The sequence below is a fragment of the Cyanistes caeruleus genome, chromosome 5 (genome assembly GCF_971803275.1).
Source record: "Cyanistes caeruleus chromosome 5, bCyaCae1.hap1.1, whole genome shotgun sequence".
Classification (NCBI taxonomy): Eukaryota; Metazoa; Chordata; class Aves; order Passeriformes; family Paridae; genus Cyanistes; species Cyanistes caeruleus.
In genome coordinates, this window is record NC_141705.1 from 25,970,685 (window position 1) to 25,989,877 (window position 19,193).

Below are 19,193 nucleotides of genomic sequence, written 5' to 3' on the forward strand. Positions count from 1 at the left end.
ATCCGCTGTTTACTCCCGTGGAGGCAATTAAGAGCCGCGCTGCCGGGTTGGGCTGGGGGCTGTGATGGGGGTGGGGGATGGCCCAAGGCCGCGCACCAGGTGGGGATGGGAAGGGACAGCAAGGCCGGCGCCCGTCGGGGGCGAGGGAAGCGCGGCCCCGCCCCAGGGGTATTTAAGGCCACCTGCCGGGGGTTACCCCGGGTCCCGTGCGATGGCCGAGGAGGCGATGGCGAGCTATCTGTACACCGCCTACCCCCCCTACTCTTACCGCTACCCACCGCCCAAGGGTAAAGGAGGAGCGGCGGGCGGCTGGCGGCCGCGGGGCAGCAGCTACTTCCCGGGCTACGGGGAGGCGGCCGCCGAGTACTTCGACAACTACCAGAGGGCACAGCTCAAGGCCATCCTCTCCCAGGTCAACCCCAACCTGACGCCGCGGCTCCGCAAGGCCAACACCAAGGAGGTGGGCGTCCAGGTGAACCCGCGGCAGGACGCCTCGGTGCAGTGCTCGCTCGGACCCCGCACGCTGCTGCGCCGCCGCCCCGGCCCCGCCGCGCCGCGGCCCCGTGAGGCGGAGCGGGGGCAGGAGCTGGGCAGCCCCGCCACCACCAGCACCCGTGCCGTGCGCTTCCCTCGCACCATCGCCGTCTACTCGCCCGTGGCGTCCCGCAGACTCACCGCCTTCCTGGAGGAGCCGGGCCCGGAGCCGGAGCGGCGGCCGCAGCAGCAGGACAAGGCGGCGGCCGTCGAGGAGGAGCCGGCCGCGCTGCGGGAGCAGCGGGAGGCGGAGGCGGCAGCCGTGCGGGCGAGCTGGGAGAAGCCCCCCGAGGGTGGCGCCGAGCCTCTGGGGCAGCGCCCGGCCGAGCCTCTGGGGCAGCGCCCGGCCGCCCCAGCTGAGCCGGCGACGGACGCAAGCCAGGAGGAGGTGGCAGAGGCAGCCGAGGCACAGCCTGCCGCCGAGCCGGCAGCCCAGCCGGCAGAGCCGCCGGCCTCAGCCCAGAAGCGGCAGTCGGCGGCGGGCAAGACCCGCCTGCGTTTCCAGGTGAGTGTCGGCCGCCGGGGAGCGGAGCGGGGCCCGGCTGGCCCGGGAGGCGCCCGCACCGTCCAATAACATTGTCCCCGGCAGTTCCTGGAGCAGAAGTATGGGTACTACCACTGCAAGGCCTGCAACATCCGCTGGGAGAGCGCCTATGTTTGGTGCGTCCAGGGCACCAACAAGGTAGGGCCGGCTCGGATTGCCCCGGCTCGGATTGCCCCGGCTCGGGCTCCTCGCCGCCCCTCTGCTGACACCAGCCTTCCTCGCAGGTCTATTTCCGTCAGTTCTGCCGCACCTGCCAGAAGTCCTACAACCCGTACCGCGTGGAGGACATCACCTGCCAGGTAAGGGATCCCTGCCCTGCCGTGAGCCCGGCCACTCCCGGGCCCGGCCGCCCTCACCGACCGCCGCCTTGTCCCTCAGAGCTGCAAGCAGACGCGATGCACCTGCCCCGTGAAGATGCGCCACGTGGATCCCAAGAGGCCCCACCGCCAGGACCTCTGTGGGAGATGCAGAGGGAAACGCCTCTCCTGCGATAGCACATTCAGTTTCAAATACATCATCTGAATGGGAAGGGTTTTTTGTGGTTTTTTTTTTTGTTTTTGATTAGGGCTCTTCAAGAAAAGAAGAGTTCTACTTGCTCTGCAAGTAGAGCAGATTTATTTTGGTTTTGTTGTTGTTGAAGGTACTTGGTGAGATGTAGTTTAGGAAAGCATGAAAATAAAAGCATTGCAGAAGCACGCTCAAATGATCATGTGGGTTTGTGCCCAGCTCAGAGGGTGCATATTGTAAATTCTGTAACTCGCATAGGTGGCAGGCCTAGAGGTGTATTGTAAATCAGTGATGGTCTTGGAAGCAACTGACTTGGGGCTTTGTGGACTTTCCTCAGGTGGAAAGGGTTTCTGTTACTGATCCTGCTCTTGAACTAATCATATGCTTGAAGTTAACATCAAATTGATATCTGCAGTAGGTAAGAGTAGGCTATCCTTCATGAACAAAACATCAGTAGTACACACTCATTTTGCACACCTCTAGTTGATGTACAAAGTATCCTACACCTGTTTTTCATCACTAGAAAATGATTGAGAAATGCTGTGTAAGTGTTGAATCACTTCTACTCGTACAGCCAGTCGGCATTTGGCTAAGTTGTTGTTCTTGTCTGTGTAGGCAAAAGCCAAAGCAAGCTTTTCAGGGATGGTCCTGACAAAATGCTGAGGAATGGAGTCACTGGTGTTATGGTGATGGTCTCTTGGTAAACGTGTTGTTCATCTTGCACAAGGTTATGGAGAGAGGGACACTTCAGAGGAGAAAGGTACAATAATACTGCATCTGTTTGTCTTCCTTTTCAGCCTGCAGGTGAAGTGCAGGAGCTGTGCACTTAGTGGATTGTACTTGAAGAGTTTGATCTAATTAGGTTTGATGCCCACCATCAGTTCATCAGAATTGAACTCCCACACTCCCCTGGGGCTGGGTTTGCAGCTAGGAATTTTACTTGTAGTGTTTGGTAGTAATGGCAGAACCAGCACTGGTTATCTGTAGATGATGCTCTCTGTGGGCTATTGGTGCTCTCAGTGGTGGTGTCCTCTGCAGCAATACCACACTTCAGCCAAGTGTTACGAGCTGACTCTGTGACTAACATGGAGCATCACCATCTGAGCAGATTCACAAACTAGTAAAACCTACACCACTGCCCCAGTCTGTCTCTTAGCTATGGAGCTGGGTACACACAGATGAAAATAAGAATGGTACTGACACTTAATTTTTCAATTGAGCATAGTCACCAAGCCTTTTGCAGAACTCTTGAGGTAGCTTCTCTTTGAAAAGACTGATCTTTATATTTGCTATAGCAAACTTATCTGCACCTGTATCCAGCTTACTTGAGAGACCAGTCTATTAAAGGCTAAAGGGAGAACCAGCCTGAGCCCATGCTGTAAAACAGCTTCAGTGCCAGGTGGTCTTGTTTCTTCAAGCAGAAGCTAGTGTATGGCAGGGTAGTCAAAAAATATCCTTTGTATCATTGTGTCTTGTTTGATGGTTTATTCTATATGCTTAATTTGCCTTGCTGTAAATTCCCACCCTATTTCAATATGCACCTTGAACCTGCTACAGTAGGCTTAATGCCTCAGTGTGAACTTATTGCCAAGTAATTTTATTTATTCTTGCTGCATTCATTATTATAGCAGTGAGGTGTTCTGGGAACAAGAGACCTACTTCCTCCAGAGAAGAGCATTTATTTCCTGCTTCTACCTGAAGTGTCTTTCATGTATCACAGGAAAAGGAAATATCCCTTGCTTTACCAGCTCACTCAGACTTTCACAGTAAATTCCATTGTTGCCCTATTCAGTCTGAAAAGTACCCCTGCAGCTGGGCAGTGCATGTGCCTTGTACTTGCCTGTACTCACCTGCCACTGTGATGAGCAGTAGCAAGCCTCCAGCTTGAGGAGTGCACTTGGGGCCCTCTCTGCAGCCACCTGGCCCCACTGCCTCAGTCTGCAGTTGCAGCTGTGATCTTTGATCTCTGTTTCTGAGCATTCTCCCCTCCATGGATGTTCTTCAATGTTTTCCTGTTTGTCTTCCCCATTCTAGTGGCTGTAGTCTGTTCCTGACACATGCATTGAGAAACTGACTGTGATGAGTCTGTGCACCTTGCTAATGAGTCAGAGCTGAAGCTCTGTGCCATGCCAGTATGAAGTCATGGCAATATGAACAGCTGAATGCTTCCTATTTATATAGGCATCCTCACAGAACACTGCTTTGAGGATTACTTGCTGTGAATATGGTGACTCGTACAGCATTATCAGTACTAGCCCAAAGCGAAATCTAGTGCAACTTAAGGGCTGTCATCTGCACTACAGTCTGAGCAGTAGTTGGTTCTGCATGATGAGGTGTGGAACAGGCTTGTGTTGGGCTTCACCAGCAGCTGATGAAGGCTCAAAGTGGCAGGTATCATTAAGGTGGCCACCCCTGCTTTGATCAGCTACTGCAAGACTCAGTGGGCTTGGAGGAATACAATGCAGTGGGCATCCATATTAAAGCTTTCCTTAATCCTACAGCATTCTTCAGTTCCAGAGTAGCTCTCTCTACATGCCACCCCTCTTACATAAATATGCTCAATGCTTTTACTGATTGATGCCTAAGTACAATTCTGTACTTTCTAGTTGCTTTTCAGCTTTACTGCCATGTCATGCCAGCACACACTGATTGTGGGCACTCAGACTCAGCAGGAAGAAGGAAAGCTACTCCTGACCTATTGTAATTACAAAGTGGAAGGGAACAGCCTTCGTGGTGCTGGCTCTTCAAAGCAATCCTGAACTTACTCTGTACAGCTTTTTCATAGAGCGATTCTTTTGCACTTGTCAGCTCGGTCAGTGCTGTATCTGCTGCATCTAACAGGAGATCTCTGATATTTTGCTTGTTTCTGAACAGCTTTACCATAGCTTTGGATTTGGCACAGACCTTGCACCAGGTAATGCAGGGTGACAGCTCACACAGTAGTTGAGTAATTTTTGAAAAGCTTAATAAAATTAAAGCAATAACAAAAGACAGCTAACACAATTCTGCTCCGGAGAACAGGTTCCACTAGCCATTATAAATGGAGGAAGATGTGTAACATAAGGAATTACATGTATGAATTTGAGTTTCATGAGAACTCCATTAACAGCTTCAGAGGATGCCTAGAAAAATGCTGCTGTGAAGAAAGGACATACAAAGAAAAAAATCTACTTCAGAGCATCCAGGCCTCTGCTATCAGTGTTTAGTCTGTTTAGCTAAAGTATTTAAACTCCAGCTTGTAAAAATACACAAAATGAGAGATACAATGTCTTTTATTTTTACAAAAAAAAAAGCTGGTAAAAGATGATGTAAATAAAAGTGTAATGCGCCCCTAAATAAAACTACCTCTCCCCTGTAAATACTAGTTAAATAATTAAGAACACCATCTACAGTACCACAAAACCATCAAAATAATTCAGTTTTATCAGGGACAGGGAAAAAAATACAGTGACTATGAATGTGCCTTGACCAGTTACAGAATTTGTTAGGATAACTACTGTCAGCAGTCCAACAGCGTGCACAGTGCCTTCAATTAATGCATTTCAGCATAATTACATTTCTAGTGGGGTCTAATTCCCCCAAAAAGGCAGAGCTAAGAATTTCAATTCTACATTCTAAACTCTGGAATTAGAGCCCATTAAAAAATATCACAGTGGGTAAGAGATGTATATAAAAATACTGGGTGTTCCTTTCAAATCATAGGAATTGTGGGACTACATTCTTTTTTTCAGTTTGTTTTTTTTTTTTCTTGTTCTTTTTTTTTTTGGTTTTTTTTTTGTTTTTTCCTACAAAATGCTATTGGTTTCAACAGAATCCAGTTTGGTTTATGCTACAGACTTTAAACTGTGAGTATATTGCCTGTTTGCATGTTTTGGTAGTCAGGGTTTTTTTTTTATCTTTTTTTTTTCTATAGTCCCAATTCCTTAGGCTTCAGTTGAGTCATGAAGATGCATATACATGCATTCAAACTCTTCAAACCCTGCAGGCTACTCAGACTGCAAGTACTGCATGTGACTACCAAGAGGGAATGCCCCCTTCTCCTCATAGCTTTATACACCTACTGTTTTAACAGTGCATTGCACAAATTTACACAAAAAATACTGGTTTTGCACTATACAGTTTCTAGAATATATACAGAATAAAATAAGTTAACTTCTAATGAGAATTGCTGATGGGCAGCATATATCTTTAATATACATCTTAAAGTCTCTGCAGGCAGCTACTTTTTGGTTAGTTGTTATCAATATTTGTAACATAAGCACTGGTCAGAGAACTGAGCAGCATTCCAATAAAGTTAACAGATATATTATTTCTTTTAGAAACACTGGGAAATCCCAGTTTAAAATATTATTAAATGTCCTAACATTTACACACTATGAGGATTAGATCTAATAAAATAAAATTTCTTCAAAAATAATCTTGCAGCTCTTTTAAGCATGCTCTGAGACCTTATTTAACAATCATCCATACCTTCAAAAAACAACTGTCACATAGCCATACATTCTAACTCACACACATTATTTCCTTATTACAGACAACAAAAGCAAATAAAACACTGAGAAGTCAATGTTTTTTGCAGTCACACGCCATTTCTACTCATGTTTGACTGCACATTCTTCATGACTATTGCAAAGTGTCTCATTAGGTGTTAGTTGATGGTTTTATCTACTACTGCTGGAAAGCCAGGAAGCCTTGCAGGTCTTCAGCCAAAATAAACCAGCCTTGATTTTAGCCTCATCCCACCTGCGATACTGATCCAACCTGTAGAGGCTGTTGATGCAAACATCATTTATAGTTCTGTTACAACAGAAAATAATGCATATGTATGCATTATATTTAAGCCCTTTTCCTTTCATGTGGTTTTTATACACAAATTTAATAAAAAAATACTACTGCCACACAGGCTGCTGTGTAGAAAGAGCAGTCAGGTAGGATGTTCACTTCAATTTTCAGAGTTTTACTCCTGTTGAAAGAGTTTCTTGCTGTGATAAAAGTGTGTTGGTTGTCAGGATTGCTGGAGGTTTGTTTTTTTTGTGAAAGGTGCTCAATAATAGTCTGAAGTGTCTTAATCATCACTTCTTTTCTAAATGACAGCTGTTCACAATCCAGTGGTGACAAGCGTTATTCCTGTTTTGATCTTCCCTAGAAGCTGACAGGATTGCACCATGCGGAGAGATTCTCGGATTTCTAGATTAAGTTCCATCAGCTTTGAGCTGGCCTCAGACATATCTTGGTTGGAGCCTACTACTGCAAAGCTGCCAGTTTGGCCAAGTGTCTGATGACGGAAATAGATGTGCAGCAACGTTTGAACTGGGTCATCTTCAGAACTGCCAAAGATGTCGTGGGGCCAAATAGATCTGTAAACACACAGTTTGGATTTAAATATTTAAAAAAAAAAAAAAAAAGTGTTCAAATGTTCTTTAAACAGACATTTGAACAGAAGACAGGAAAATGCAAGGGAAAATAACAGGCAATTTGGATTTAAAAATCGCAAGTTTAAATACTTTTATTCTTTAAGCAGATATTTGAACAAAAATCATAGAAAAATGCTAGAGGAATGTTTCTTCCCTTGAATCCCAGTAATTAACAGTATGATTTCTCAGAGATAAATTCTAAAGAACAAGTATTACTAAAGTTGTTTTTTACTTTTCTTAAATTACTAAAAAATAACCCCAGAATCTGTAATGAAGCAACAGTGTTTGTTTTTTTCAACAAGGACATCCAGCACAAACTGAAAAAATAAAAAAGAATAGTGCCTATCCCTGTTCTTAATTTAAAAAGGTCTGTAAAGAAATTCAAGATCTGAAAGCAGTTCTTCATAACTTACCTGAAAGCCTTGACCTGTGCCACAGCTGACACAAACTCCTTGTTTCTCAGGGATTCAATGAGGGAGTGAATAGCTGTTTCTGTGCTAGCTTGGGAAGCCTCTGCAATTTCAATTTCTTCGATACCACTGTCAGACACTGCCTCGGCCTCTTTCAGGCAGCTCTCCAAAAGAGCAAGTTCTTCAGACATGTTTATTACCTAAAACAAGTATAAATTATATTTTCTAGTTTAAATGTATTTCAAGCTGAAGTAATTTTCCAAAGATCAGGTTTTTATTTTTCCTCCTGTGTGCAATAATGAGAAATAGAAAAAGAATACCCAAATATTTGTTGCAGCTGCTTAAGTATACAGTTAAGTTAATGGCCCAAGCATGCATGTTAATTATTTGGGCTTTCCCTGATGAAGTTTCCATCTTAGTTATTTTAAAATTTATTTTAAAAAAATAAATTTCTTTTCTCCTTATATTACTTAATAACAAACTGACAAGAAGAATGAAACATTTTAGAAAGGTATGACAGCAATGGTGCCATTATAAGGACATCTTAAATATGCAGGAAAAAATCTGGAAGGCTGGTAACCCAGCACAGTAATAGTAGTGCAGCCAATGTATATAATAATATCTTTGGCTTTAGCTGCAACACATGAGTAAAACACGAGGCCATCTCTCAGAACATGATTCTGCATCTAACTAACTTAGGCAAGAACTGGGACTGATGTGATGCTAGCCTTCCAGAGTGTTCTTCAGACACAAACTTTTTTGCAGGCTCTACAAAAATCTGGAAGTAAAAGTGAGGAACATACAGTTTTTTTCTGAAGCTAGTCAAAAACGAAGAGTTTTCCTCAGGATTTTCATGTTCCTCCCTACTATATCAAGCAAGACCAACCCTACTTTTTTTTTTTTTCTGCTACCCCTGTTTATTGCATTCCAGACCCAGGAGGGAACTTACAGAAGACATTATTAATAGCATAATGCACATAACTCAATTAACATCACATACGTACCACATGTGCTCCACTGAAAAACACCTTTTAAAGTTACTACAACTAAAAATCAGGCATGACAGGTCTAGACTGCACTACTAACTGTGCTTAGGATGGGGACTAAGGTTGCAGAGTAATTGAACAGTGGCTGAAGTGACACAGTTAAATGAATCAGCTGTTAGAAAGTTACAGTGTTTGCTATAGGAAACACCAGGGTGATGGAAAGGGGCTTCATCACAGAGCTCTGCTGAGTGGAGTTGATGTGCCTTGATTGTAGCTTGATTAGAATACACCAGGAGTGCTACTGAAATCCTCATCACTGGACTCCCTACATTCCTGTCTTTTTTAAAAGAGCTTTCAAGCTATACAAAAATCATCAAAGATAATTGAACATCTCAGAAAATTCTTGTAAGCTCTACTTAAATATTTTATTAATTGGCTATAAAACAGCTGGAACCCTCCTCCAGTTTCTAAAAGGATGTCCCACTGATGAAAATGTTGTCAAAATGTGCTTTAAATTGTCTGCTTTTAAAATGTCAACAATTACTAGCTGAATGGCATGGTTTTCATTACCTCTGCTTCTTTTTTGATTGTTTTCACTTGACTGATGAGTTTGCAATAGGCTTGGAACAGAAGCAGTAACTGGAAATGCAACTTGTATAGCCTCCGACACAACTCCAGCTCCTACAAATGTAAACAACACTATTATATTCAGGAATTGAAAACCTCTTACTATCTAGTATAAGAGACAATAAATCACAAGTTCTTCAGTATAGTGTGCAAAATCAGAAGTAGCTAATTTGGCTACTAAAGAAAATGCCAAAAATATTTAGAAGCTAATATACAGTAAGCTAATGAAAAGCAGGTGAAAGCTTCATTCAGTTCTAGATTTACAAGTAGCCTCTCACAAAGACTTAAAGCCCACTTTTTAATAAGATACATTTCCAAGAAGGGGGGGTGGAGTGGGATTTGAAGTGATTAAAAAGGCATTTTGAAATGTCTGGAACATTTCAAGATTTCATGTCTTAAAAACAAGGGGTTTATAGATCACTTACTTTTATTGTTGATATTTTACAATTTTAAATTCAAGAGCTAATATCCAAAAAAAGCAGTTGTGGTCCATAAGTATAGAATCTTTCATAATCATTAATATTTATATCAAAAGAACAGTATATAACCTGGCCCTTAGCTTACACTGCCTGACAGAGTAGGAGGGGAGTAATTCTATTCCTGGAGGCAAGAATAATGTTTTCTTATAAAAGACAGCTCTTATTCTGCTTTAGAAAATAACATGATATATTCTTAAGGAAATGAAATAGCAGTATTAACTTACACACTGTCTTGCTTCCATTTTTATGTCTCTAAAACACTAGTGAGAAGTGCAGACAGTGTTAATACTGCTTCACATACGGGCATAAAAGCTAGTGCTAATGGAATAATCTTTATAACATTTTACTAACTACTGGATCCTATTATCTACAAAGGACCAACAGTCTAATGGGTTAGATGATGCAAAATTGAAGCACACAGCATTTCTGTAATAGTCTAGGACAAGACATCATTATTTCACAAATGGACAAGACAGATGGAGACCAGTTTGGTGACTGGCATGGTTTAGTATTTGATAAATCAAGAACTGTCACTTACTGCTAGAATTTCCATTTGCTAAGCAAGAAGATGAGCAGGTCACAAAAATACAAAGAAAGAAAAAAGAGCAAGAATTAGTGTAGGAAATAATTTTAATTAGGGTAAAAGATGTCCCAGGTAAAATGGAGGAAGAAATACAAGTAACATGCTCCAAATATATCCTGAATGTAAAAAAAATTAACAGGCTAAATTTGACGTAAAATTACTTGCTGCTGTAACTAAAGATAAATTATTGGCTTTGTTGTCCCACAGCATGAATAACACTCTTACAACCCTGTCTGGTCTTTATAAATTGTGTAGTCTGAAAGGTGCACAATTTTAAGGTAATCAAAATCAAAGACACTTAGATTTGAACATCTGTACAAAGCTTCTCACTTGTTCTGTATCACAATAGTTTAAGCAAGAAAAATGCATTTTAAAATTAGAAAGGCAAGGTTAATTTGGATTCTGAATCAGTTTAAAAATTCTTGGGTTTGCTAAACTCAATTCTCAACACCTCCAAGAGATTTCTGTAATGTTACTGCACTTGGTTTTTACAAGCCATTTCAGAAAAAATGTTTGGGAAAGAGGGATAAGGAGAGAAGCAGTCAGAAAATACATGTCACACTAGGGATGTGAACTTCACCACTCCTGTGCTTTGTACAGCACTGAGCATATTGATGGCACTCAGGGATGCACAGTGGTCATAGCAAACAGAATAAAAAAAATACAGAATACCCTGAGCTGGAAGGGACCCACAAGGATCACTGAAGTCCAGCTCCTGGCTCTGCACAGGACAACTCCATTGGAATCACACCATGTGCCTGAAGGCAAAACACCCAAAGATGCAGCGGATGTCTGACTCCCAACAGACAGAAACAGCTGAGCTTTACTAAGCACAGTTGTACATGATGTAAGCTATATATTATGTGCTTCCCAGGTTATAAACATTGCATGTTTTTGTTACACTGCATGTTTTTGTTCTGCACTTTGTGCTATTATATACTCAGCACAATTACTATATTTTTAATGCACAGAACACTGAGGACAAAAGATCTTGAACTGTGGAAGTTAACATGACTTCAATGACTCACTTTAATGAAGAACAGAGAATCAGATTCTGAAAAATGGCAGGATTGACTATTTAGTAATTTTAGTCATTAAGTTCCAGTGTTTTTAAAGCCAAGGCTCATTATTACTGTAAGCCATAATTAATCCCTTCCCCCCAAAACACACCTTGATAGCTACCTTTTTAAAATTCAGGAGAGGTTTTCCTTTAAAAATGGCTTTTTACTGCTTCAGTGTCTTTGACATACGTGCTTACTTAAGAAATAATCTGATTTTTGTACCTGCCTGTCCTGTAGAAACAGTCTAGCCAGAGTCCAGATGCATTCTTTCAGGCTTACATGCACTGAGAGCAAGAACTGAATAATTACATTTACTTGCAAGTCTGCTGGCAATGCAAAAGCCAGAACAGAATTAATCTCGCTATTCCTTAGCTGTATGGACCACAGTGCTAAAAATTAGTAAGAAAATCTTATTTGTGTAAGTAAATGAAACATATCTGTTTTCCTGAGCAAGACAACACTTACACATTTACACTTACACATTTTTAGCATTAACTGGCTGGCTGCTTAGACTTAGCAGCCCCATGCTTTATTTACAAGGACTTCTGAAGAATTACCAACATACTGCCATTGCAGGCTAGGATTAAAAACCAAAATCAAAACAAGCCCCACAACTAATAATTGGTGTAATTGGTCTCAAACCCTTTTCAGAGGCTATTTTCAAACCCTGCAGAAGCAGGGAAGAATAGGTCCAACTGCCTTGGTAGGGAATCATGGATTCTGTCTGTACAAACTACTTGAAAGCCTGCATGTTGCTTGTCTTCCATTTCTTAGTTTCCCCAGGTACACAGTAGGAACAGCAACATTTACCTTCATGATAAGAATCGTTCTGTTCTAACAAGTAAATGTTAGAACAATTTATTGGAGTATGTAAACAAAATTATAAGTATGGACTGAAATATGTTAAGTGCTGCTTTTTAATTAAAACATATACAGCATTTACTGTACTGTAATAGTAAATTTTAACTATTTCTAAAGATATACCAGTCAGTATACAAATATGTATACTTAGTGTAAAATACACTAAAGTATGTGTTCATAGGCAAGATAAAAGTCCTTGCAAATAGTAGCAAATCATTTTGCTGGTTTTGTATTACCTAAGCTTATTCACTTGACTTTTTTTAGATGTGCAACTTCAATGCAGGATAAAAATTAACATTATATTACCACATGTTTCACTGCTCTAAAAATAAAGGTACATTTTGTGTTTGAATTAAAAAGCCCCAAACATACGTGTGTATATAGATGAAGAACTGCAAAAGAAAACTGTGTAACAGAAGAAATAGTCCATAGATACAGTAAACATTTCTGTTGCTGAAGACTACATCTTCAGCAGCAGAAACATGACCAAGTGCATCAGTGAATAGTTCATCTGAGTAAAAGAAATAAAATTCCTCCTTTCTCAGTTTGGATTTGAGATTTTTGTCAAACTGTCATTGTGAAAAAGTAAATTGATTTGCTACCTGCAGTTCTTTCTTCCATCTTTCATTGTCCTTACCACAGTACTTCAGATAGCAGACTCATTGTACCTACTAATGTCAGGTTTTGGATTTGCTGGTTTTGCTATATCAATATTATACAGCTATTATATTTTAGAAAAAAAAACAGTCCTAGTGCTAGTCCATTTCAGGAAAAGCTATCACTTATTATAGCAATTAGTAATATTAAACATGGATGAGTGCCATGCAAATACATACAAAATATTCAACTAATATTAATGGTTACTTAACCTATTGTTATATGATATTTTGACAGAAGTGTTTAATGAGCTTTTTGCTATACTGCTACTTTACTCTCTGTTACTTCTTGCCCAAATATTGGCTCCATAAAGATCTTACGTAGTTCTATAGTACTAAATATATTAAATTCAATAGAAGTTTTTGAGAAGCCAATGTATCTGAGCATATAACCAGAACTTTAATCTTTTTTTCCTTCTAGAAACAGCAGCAGAAAAGCAGACTTGCTGGTACACAGATGGTATCTATTTTGCTTATCTACTCAGTGTTATTAAGTCTAGAACCCAAGACAGATTGCCAGCTTTTATTAAGAAGACACACTTTTATTGCCACTTCATGAGACTCTGAGTTTCCAAAAGATAGGATGATAACTGAAATGAAAAGCTTTTCATACATTTTTAATCTCTCTACAAATATTAGAATTTTTGTGCAATAAAGATGATTTTCAATCTCATATCCTGAGACTCACAAATGACATACACCTACCTGGGCATCTGTGTTAGTCCCATGAATACCATCATCAGTACCAAATGTCCTTTTGCAGTCTTCTAGCCACTGCAAAATAAATATGAACAAGATTGAACATCTTCTGAAACAGCAAATTGAAGACTGTGCTGAAATTGCTTAAGCCACTTTGTCTTGTACATTTTCAGATGATGTAAAAAATTGTGGTATGAAATAAATTGTTTACCAATATTGTTTGCAGTGATGATACCTAGTCTGCTATATCACTTTGTAGCTTTTATTTCCTGTAGCCTTCATTACCCAGATGGAGATAGTACACGTCAGCATAAATACTAACCCATGTTTGAATTGATACTGGGAAAATGAATGACAGAGTGGAAGCACGAACATCCCACTCTTTACTTTCTGCACAAGGTTTACACCAACGTGATTTATCAGCCTTCAAAATACAGCACTAATTCACATCAGAGAATAAGCCTGCTACATTTCTTGGGACTGCTTGAGAAACAGAAGGAAATAGAGCTCTCCTGCGTAAGTAGATGAAAGTGCTGGTTTACAGGATGGAATGAAAAAACCCAAATTCTCCAGTGGGAGTTTAGCATCACCTCCAGTTCACACAAGCCAAGGAGATGAAGTATTCTTGCATTACACAATGCAAACATGCTGTTTCCCCTTAGGGCTGCATTTAACTCCAGTGCCTATAACAGACAACAAGTTTATTAATTTCATGGGCAGTCTCTTTTTCTACCTTTAACCAACTATGCAAAATTCTCAAAAAAAAAAACCTCCATGTGTACTGGCATTCACATGAATATCTGTGTTACTATAAAGCATTTACAGAATCAAGTATGTTCTTTTTGGACAATACAACCTCATCACCCCATTGATACAGGGCCCAGCAAATTTTTCTGTACAGTGCAAACAACTGCAAGCATATTATGCTTGGTATATGCAAGATATATGCAGGGTATTACTGGAATGGGAATGCATCATGTGGAGATAAAGTGCATAATATGATCTGAAATGAAGAACAGGATCTATACATCCAAGGAAGAATAATTTAGCATACTGCATGTGTTTGGTATCTTGAATCTCAGAGGAAATCTTGGTGACCTTTTTCTAACCTTTGTCTGATGCAAGAAAAAGAAAAATGTGATTTCCCATCTGCTCAATTTAATAAAGGTTACTTAGTGAATTAACTAGGTCTGTGTGCTCATCAAGAGGAGAAATGGAATTCTCTGAACATTGCAGTGTCAGTTTCAATTAGTGACATGGATACCAACATCCACAGCAAATCTCATTTTTCATTTTATCAGACAGCCTCCATCAGGAACAATGGAATAGGTTTGCACTGCAACAAACAGCATCAGCAATTGGGAACCTAATTCTTTTCACATACCACCCTTTTAAGATTTTTTATAAATCTTAGAACCAGTCTGAATAAAGGGTGTGCCCAGAATGCTGTGTGTATAAGCTTGAATTTTCTATTATATTTATCTCATCCAGTATCTTTGTCCCTAATACACACATGAAGTCTAAGCAGTCCCCTTGCAAGAAAACAGAACAATAGTTCCAAGAAGGTAGCAAAATTAATTTAAGAATTTTTAAAGAATATATGTTCAGCATGGTAGAAAGATCTATTCTTCTTATTTGGGAATAGTGTGACCAAATAACCTTCTTTATGTGTTTGCTTTGTATCATGTTTTATCCATGTATCTCCTACAAATGCTGATGAAAGCATAACACAGGGAAGTCTGGGGTTGGTCATGGTCATAGCACAGGCTGGTTTGGCAGATTAAACCCTACACAGACATGCTAAACACCCTATACTATAGGTACCCTTCTGTCTTATCTTGGTGCATAGGTAAGAGTTTCAAACAACTGCAGCCCAAGCCTTTTAATTTTTCAATTTGATTCATGTGAATGTCTGTACACTACACAGCACTGAGAGTGACAAACATCATATATTAGGATAAAGTTTAAACAACAGTTTTTCATTAAAGAAATTAACATACAGATTTTTCCAGAGGTTGATTCTAAAAGGACACTAGATTAACAAGCAAATTACATTTATTTACATATATGTTAATTTTTATTTACTGTATCATACAATAGCCAAACCACTTAATTTGGTCAATTTTCTGTGTGTTTCTATGAAAAAACCAAAGGTCTGCATTAAGTTGATTAAGCATTTTGCCTTAATACTTTCAGATTTAATAGGATACATAGCACAGCTGTTTGTAACAACAGAAATTCAGATTTTACTTGAGGAATTCTTGTTTAATCATTCCTATACTCTGTTTAAGGGGACAGACCAAAAAAAAAAATAAAACACATATCTAAGATAGCTTAGAAGATTCTTAGTTTACATTTAATATAAAGTGCACCTTAGAAAAAGAGGGCCAACAGCTAAAGAAATACTTCTAAAATGTTTTAGGAAAGTAAATTATTTAAGATAGTCACTACTAAATTAACATGCTGAATAACCACTTATATGATGCACTAAATTGTCTAAATGACATGCTTATAAATGATGAAATAAAAATGAAACCCTGACAAAATGCTCTCAGTTGTTTCAGAACAATTTCTTCAGCCCTGTGAACTTTCTCCCTGCTCCAGTCACTCACAAATCAGTGGCAGAAGACAGGCTGACCACAGAAACATGTTACTGGATTCCCTTTTTGACAGAAAAAACAACTCCTTCACTATGATATGACAGAGGCCATCAAACTGATACTTGTATTTTTTTACCTAGTGAAGTAAAATACAAAGAAGTTCTTAATATCCAGCAAGGATTTATGTCAATATGAAATGTGGCAGTACAAAATTTGATAATGCCTTTAGTGAATTCATGGCCATCTGAAAGGGATGTAATTTTAATTTGTTATACTTTGACAAATCCACAAAACAATACCATTGGTTATTGCTGTGATAAACTAGGCTAAATGGGGAGTTGATGTACAATTTCTCCATGTTTGGATAGTCATCATTCTAATTACACACAGACACACACACACACACACACGTCCCTTTTTACCCTGTCACAAATCTTTCTGTCTGACCATGGGGCAAATCAGTTACACACTCTGTGCCTCGAGGCTGCTCTCTAAAAGGAGGAATGAAGTATATTATGCTCTCATAGGAGTGCTGATAGCATTATGCATTGGAGATTGCCAGACATTAAATATTACATCGAGTAAAATAATCTTAATCATTAGATGAGCACTTTGTTTCTGATTAAGCCTACATGGCAAAATGTAGCTCATTATATTAGATCAAATAAATTGTTATTACCACAGAGCAGGACAAACAAATGCAGCAACTCTTCAGCAGAAATGCTGGCCTGGATCCTGCCAAGAGTTTATCTACATTAATAGTGATGTGTGGCATACTAAAACATTGGTTTCAAGGAAACCACATTTCTTTTGAGATCCTTTCCACAAAAAAGTGCATGTCTGGTCTGTTCAACAGATGAGCTGTCAGCAACCTTTGCAAGGCAAAAGCCATAATTTCCTAATAAACTCAGCATGATCAAGAAACATGGAGCCACTTGTGCTGCAAGATACAGCTCTGCCAAGGCATCATGGCTTGAATTCTGCTTCTGTTTTGTGTCACTCAAACTTGCCTATACTGCCACTGTCATGGCCTCACAGGCTGCTGAGATCAGTAAAATTCAGCATGATTTATTTTCCTACAAATCATCATCTCTACAAAAAAAAACCAAAAACATATATTCTCTCCCCCCCCTCTATTTGCAAAACTGATTGTAGATCCGTGTTTTCTTTTGGCTCTTGAAATACAAATCTTAACTGTGTCAGCTTTCCGAAGTTAGTATCTTACTTTCTGAACTTCACACACAGGTTCACAAAACCAAATATAGAGACCCTTGCTACAGAAATTTTCAACTTCTAAACTGTATTTCTTTGGAAAAAGGATATAACCACTAACATATACCTTGAAAACTAATCTGCATTATTCTAAACATCACATAAACATCATCCTCAATGAGATCCAACTGTAAAATAAGCCCTAAATTTACATGTCTCTGTGTGACACAGCTGTATAATCCCCATCACTGTCAGTGGAGATTCAGTCATCAAAAAGTCTGAAGAATTATTCAGCTAAAAAAGTCAGTATCCGTATTAGGATAAATACGCTGCTTTCTTAATTCCTTTTAATATATTGACCTGATCCTTGAATATTATGGGTGTTAATGCACTTGGAATTCCATAATGATAGTTATCTGTAAATGTCTTGATCTGAAGATTAATCTCTAGTCTGACAAAATAAGCAAAACATAAATTTCAATAACCCATTATTTATTGATATTCATGTTAGAAATACTTGAATATTTTTTAAAGCAGACTTTTAAATTAGGAATGTACTTTTCCCACTGTTAATGGATTTGTGCAGTATTATGTGTTAAAAATCAATTTCAGAAATATGTGCAACAAAAATGAATTACACATAAGAAAAAATCCCTCAGGTTAAGATAATACACATAGAATAGTGGTAAGGAAATGAACAGGATTTTATTTCAGAAGTGTTTACCCACAGTTTACGTTTAGCTGCCTGTGATGAGAAATAAGGACCTGCAACATTTTCTTGATGAGTAGGTTCTAATATTTTTGTTTTGAGATAGAAGAGACTCACCTGTTCTGCTGCCTCTCTTTTGACATTATAGGTATCCAAGTGTTCTTGGAGCTCTAGAACACTGAACTTCAATGTTTCTAGCAGGCCACAAGATAGTAGCTGGAAGATAAAAGCAATCAAACTCTGTAGTCATGTAACATCTGACTATAATCCATTCAGTCTAATATCTGAATTACATAATACTGAATCCCACATTCACATATGGAAAAACAAATTAGAATTAGTTGGGCACGTCATCTGTGACATCTTTGAGTAGGTGAATTAGCGCATGTAGCTCCACCATTTAAATCAGTGAACAACAGTTTTGATTCCAAAATAAGAAGAGTAGTACTTAGTTAACATGGGAAAGAGATATTTCAATGCAATTTTTAGATCTTTCATTATGAAGAATAATATTTGATACACACACACACCACTAGTGTAAATAGAACAGCCTGTAGAAGGAGGGAAAGGATTGCTGGATTGCTCCTGTGGCAACCTCAGGAGTATCCACTGAGGGTTCCTTGCCCTTCTCCATATACAAACTATACCAGCAGCAAAGGCTTTTGCAGTCTGTAAGAAACAGGACTTTGTCAAAGCAGGAGCCACTGGATATTTGAAGAATTTTCTACTGTTAATGACTGCCTCTTTAAACACGGTTTCAGAATATCTTTTTCCCTCAGGGAAAAAGCTGTTACCTCAGCTTTCTTCCACACTGTTTCTCCCTGTAGTTTTATTTTCACTTATGTTTTTTTATTAGTCCTTCTCCTGACACTTCCTGTAATAAACATCTTTAACATGATGTTTCCTCCCTCACACTGGTCAGTCCTTGCACACATTAAGAGCTCTGTACTTCATCAGTGAGAATTAATCTGACAAGCAGGTTCATTTAATTTTAAATATTTGAAGGGGAAGATTTATTTATACAGTATTTGTCCATGTAACAACACTAATGTGTGTATGTCCATGTACAGATGCAAGTATTTGTGTGCTATATTTATTTATATCCTTTTTATATTTGTGTTTATATAGATTGGCTTTTTTTTTTTTAATACACATGGTGTTTTAGTTAGTGTAACTTTTCTTGTGGCTTCTCATCTTACAGAAATTTAGTTTTTTGGTAAATTTCTCCTGCTTCTAAAGTGGCATAAATAAAAACAAAAAACAAACAGGTGTTTCCCTTGAAATGCACTATCTGTGTCATGCTTTTTCTGT

General features: G+C 39.3%; 2 protein-coding genes across 23 annotated transcripts in view; one reads left to right on the top strand and one right to left on the bottom strand.

Moving 5' to 3' along the window:
- Positions 1-205: 205 nt before the first annotated feature.
- Positions 206-5,141, top strand: ZAR1 (zygote arrest 1). Of its 2 annotated transcripts, XM_086889550.1 has the most exons (4): positions 206-1,039; positions 1,124-1,216; positions 1,303-1,377; positions 1,457-5,141. In XM_086889550.1, the coding sequence occupies exons 1-4, from the start codon at positions 212-214 to the stop codon at positions 1,598-1,600; spliced, it is 1,140 nt and encodes a 379-aa protein (XP_086745676.1). In that variant the 5' UTR covers positions 206-211; the 3' UTR covers positions 1,601-5,141. The 2 variants fall into 2 exon arrangements, with proteins under 2 accessions (XP_086745676.1, XP_086745675.1); XM_086889549.1 differs by having other exon boundaries at positions 212-1,039; positions 1,303-5,130.
- FRYL (FRY like transcription coactivator) overlaps positions 4,840-19,193 on the bottom strand; it is a 165,107-nt gene continuing 150,753 nt past the window's right edge. For 16 of the 21 annotated variants that reach the window (XM_086889544.1, XM_086889537.1, XM_086889538.1 and 13 more), the window contains 6 exons: positions 18,000-18,098; positions 13,368-13,436; positions 10,040-10,057; positions 8,966-9,076; positions 7,413-7,609; positions 4,840-6,942 (listed from right to left, as the gene is read on the bottom strand). In XM_086889544.1, the coding sequence (XP_086745670.1) occupies positions 6,684-6,942; positions 7,413-7,609; positions 8,966-9,076; positions 10,040-10,057; positions 13,368-13,436; positions 18,000-18,098 (753 nt within the window). In that variant the 3' untranslated portion in view covers positions 4,840-6,683. The remainder of the gene's footprint in view (positions 6,943-7,412; positions 7,610-8,965; positions 9,077-10,039; positions 10,058-13,367; positions 13,437-17,999; positions 18,099-19,193) is intronic. The other 5 variants (XM_086889548.1, XM_086889541.1, XM_086889531.1 and 2 more) reach the window with 1 other exon arrangement.

Coding starts and splice junctions, on each gene's coding strand:
- ZAR1 (XM_086889549.1), top strand. CDS start 212: ATGGCCGAGGAGGCGATGGCGAGCTATCTGTACACCGCCTACCCCCCC. Junction 1,040..1,123: donor AGACCCGCCTGCGTTTCCAG/GTGAGTGTCGGC, acceptor TGTCCCCGGCAG/TTCCTGGAGCAGAAGTATGG. Junction 1,217..1,302: donor GCGTCCAGGGCACCAACAAG/GTAGGGCCGGCT, acceptor CCTTCCTCGCAG/GTCTATTTCCGTCAGTTCTG.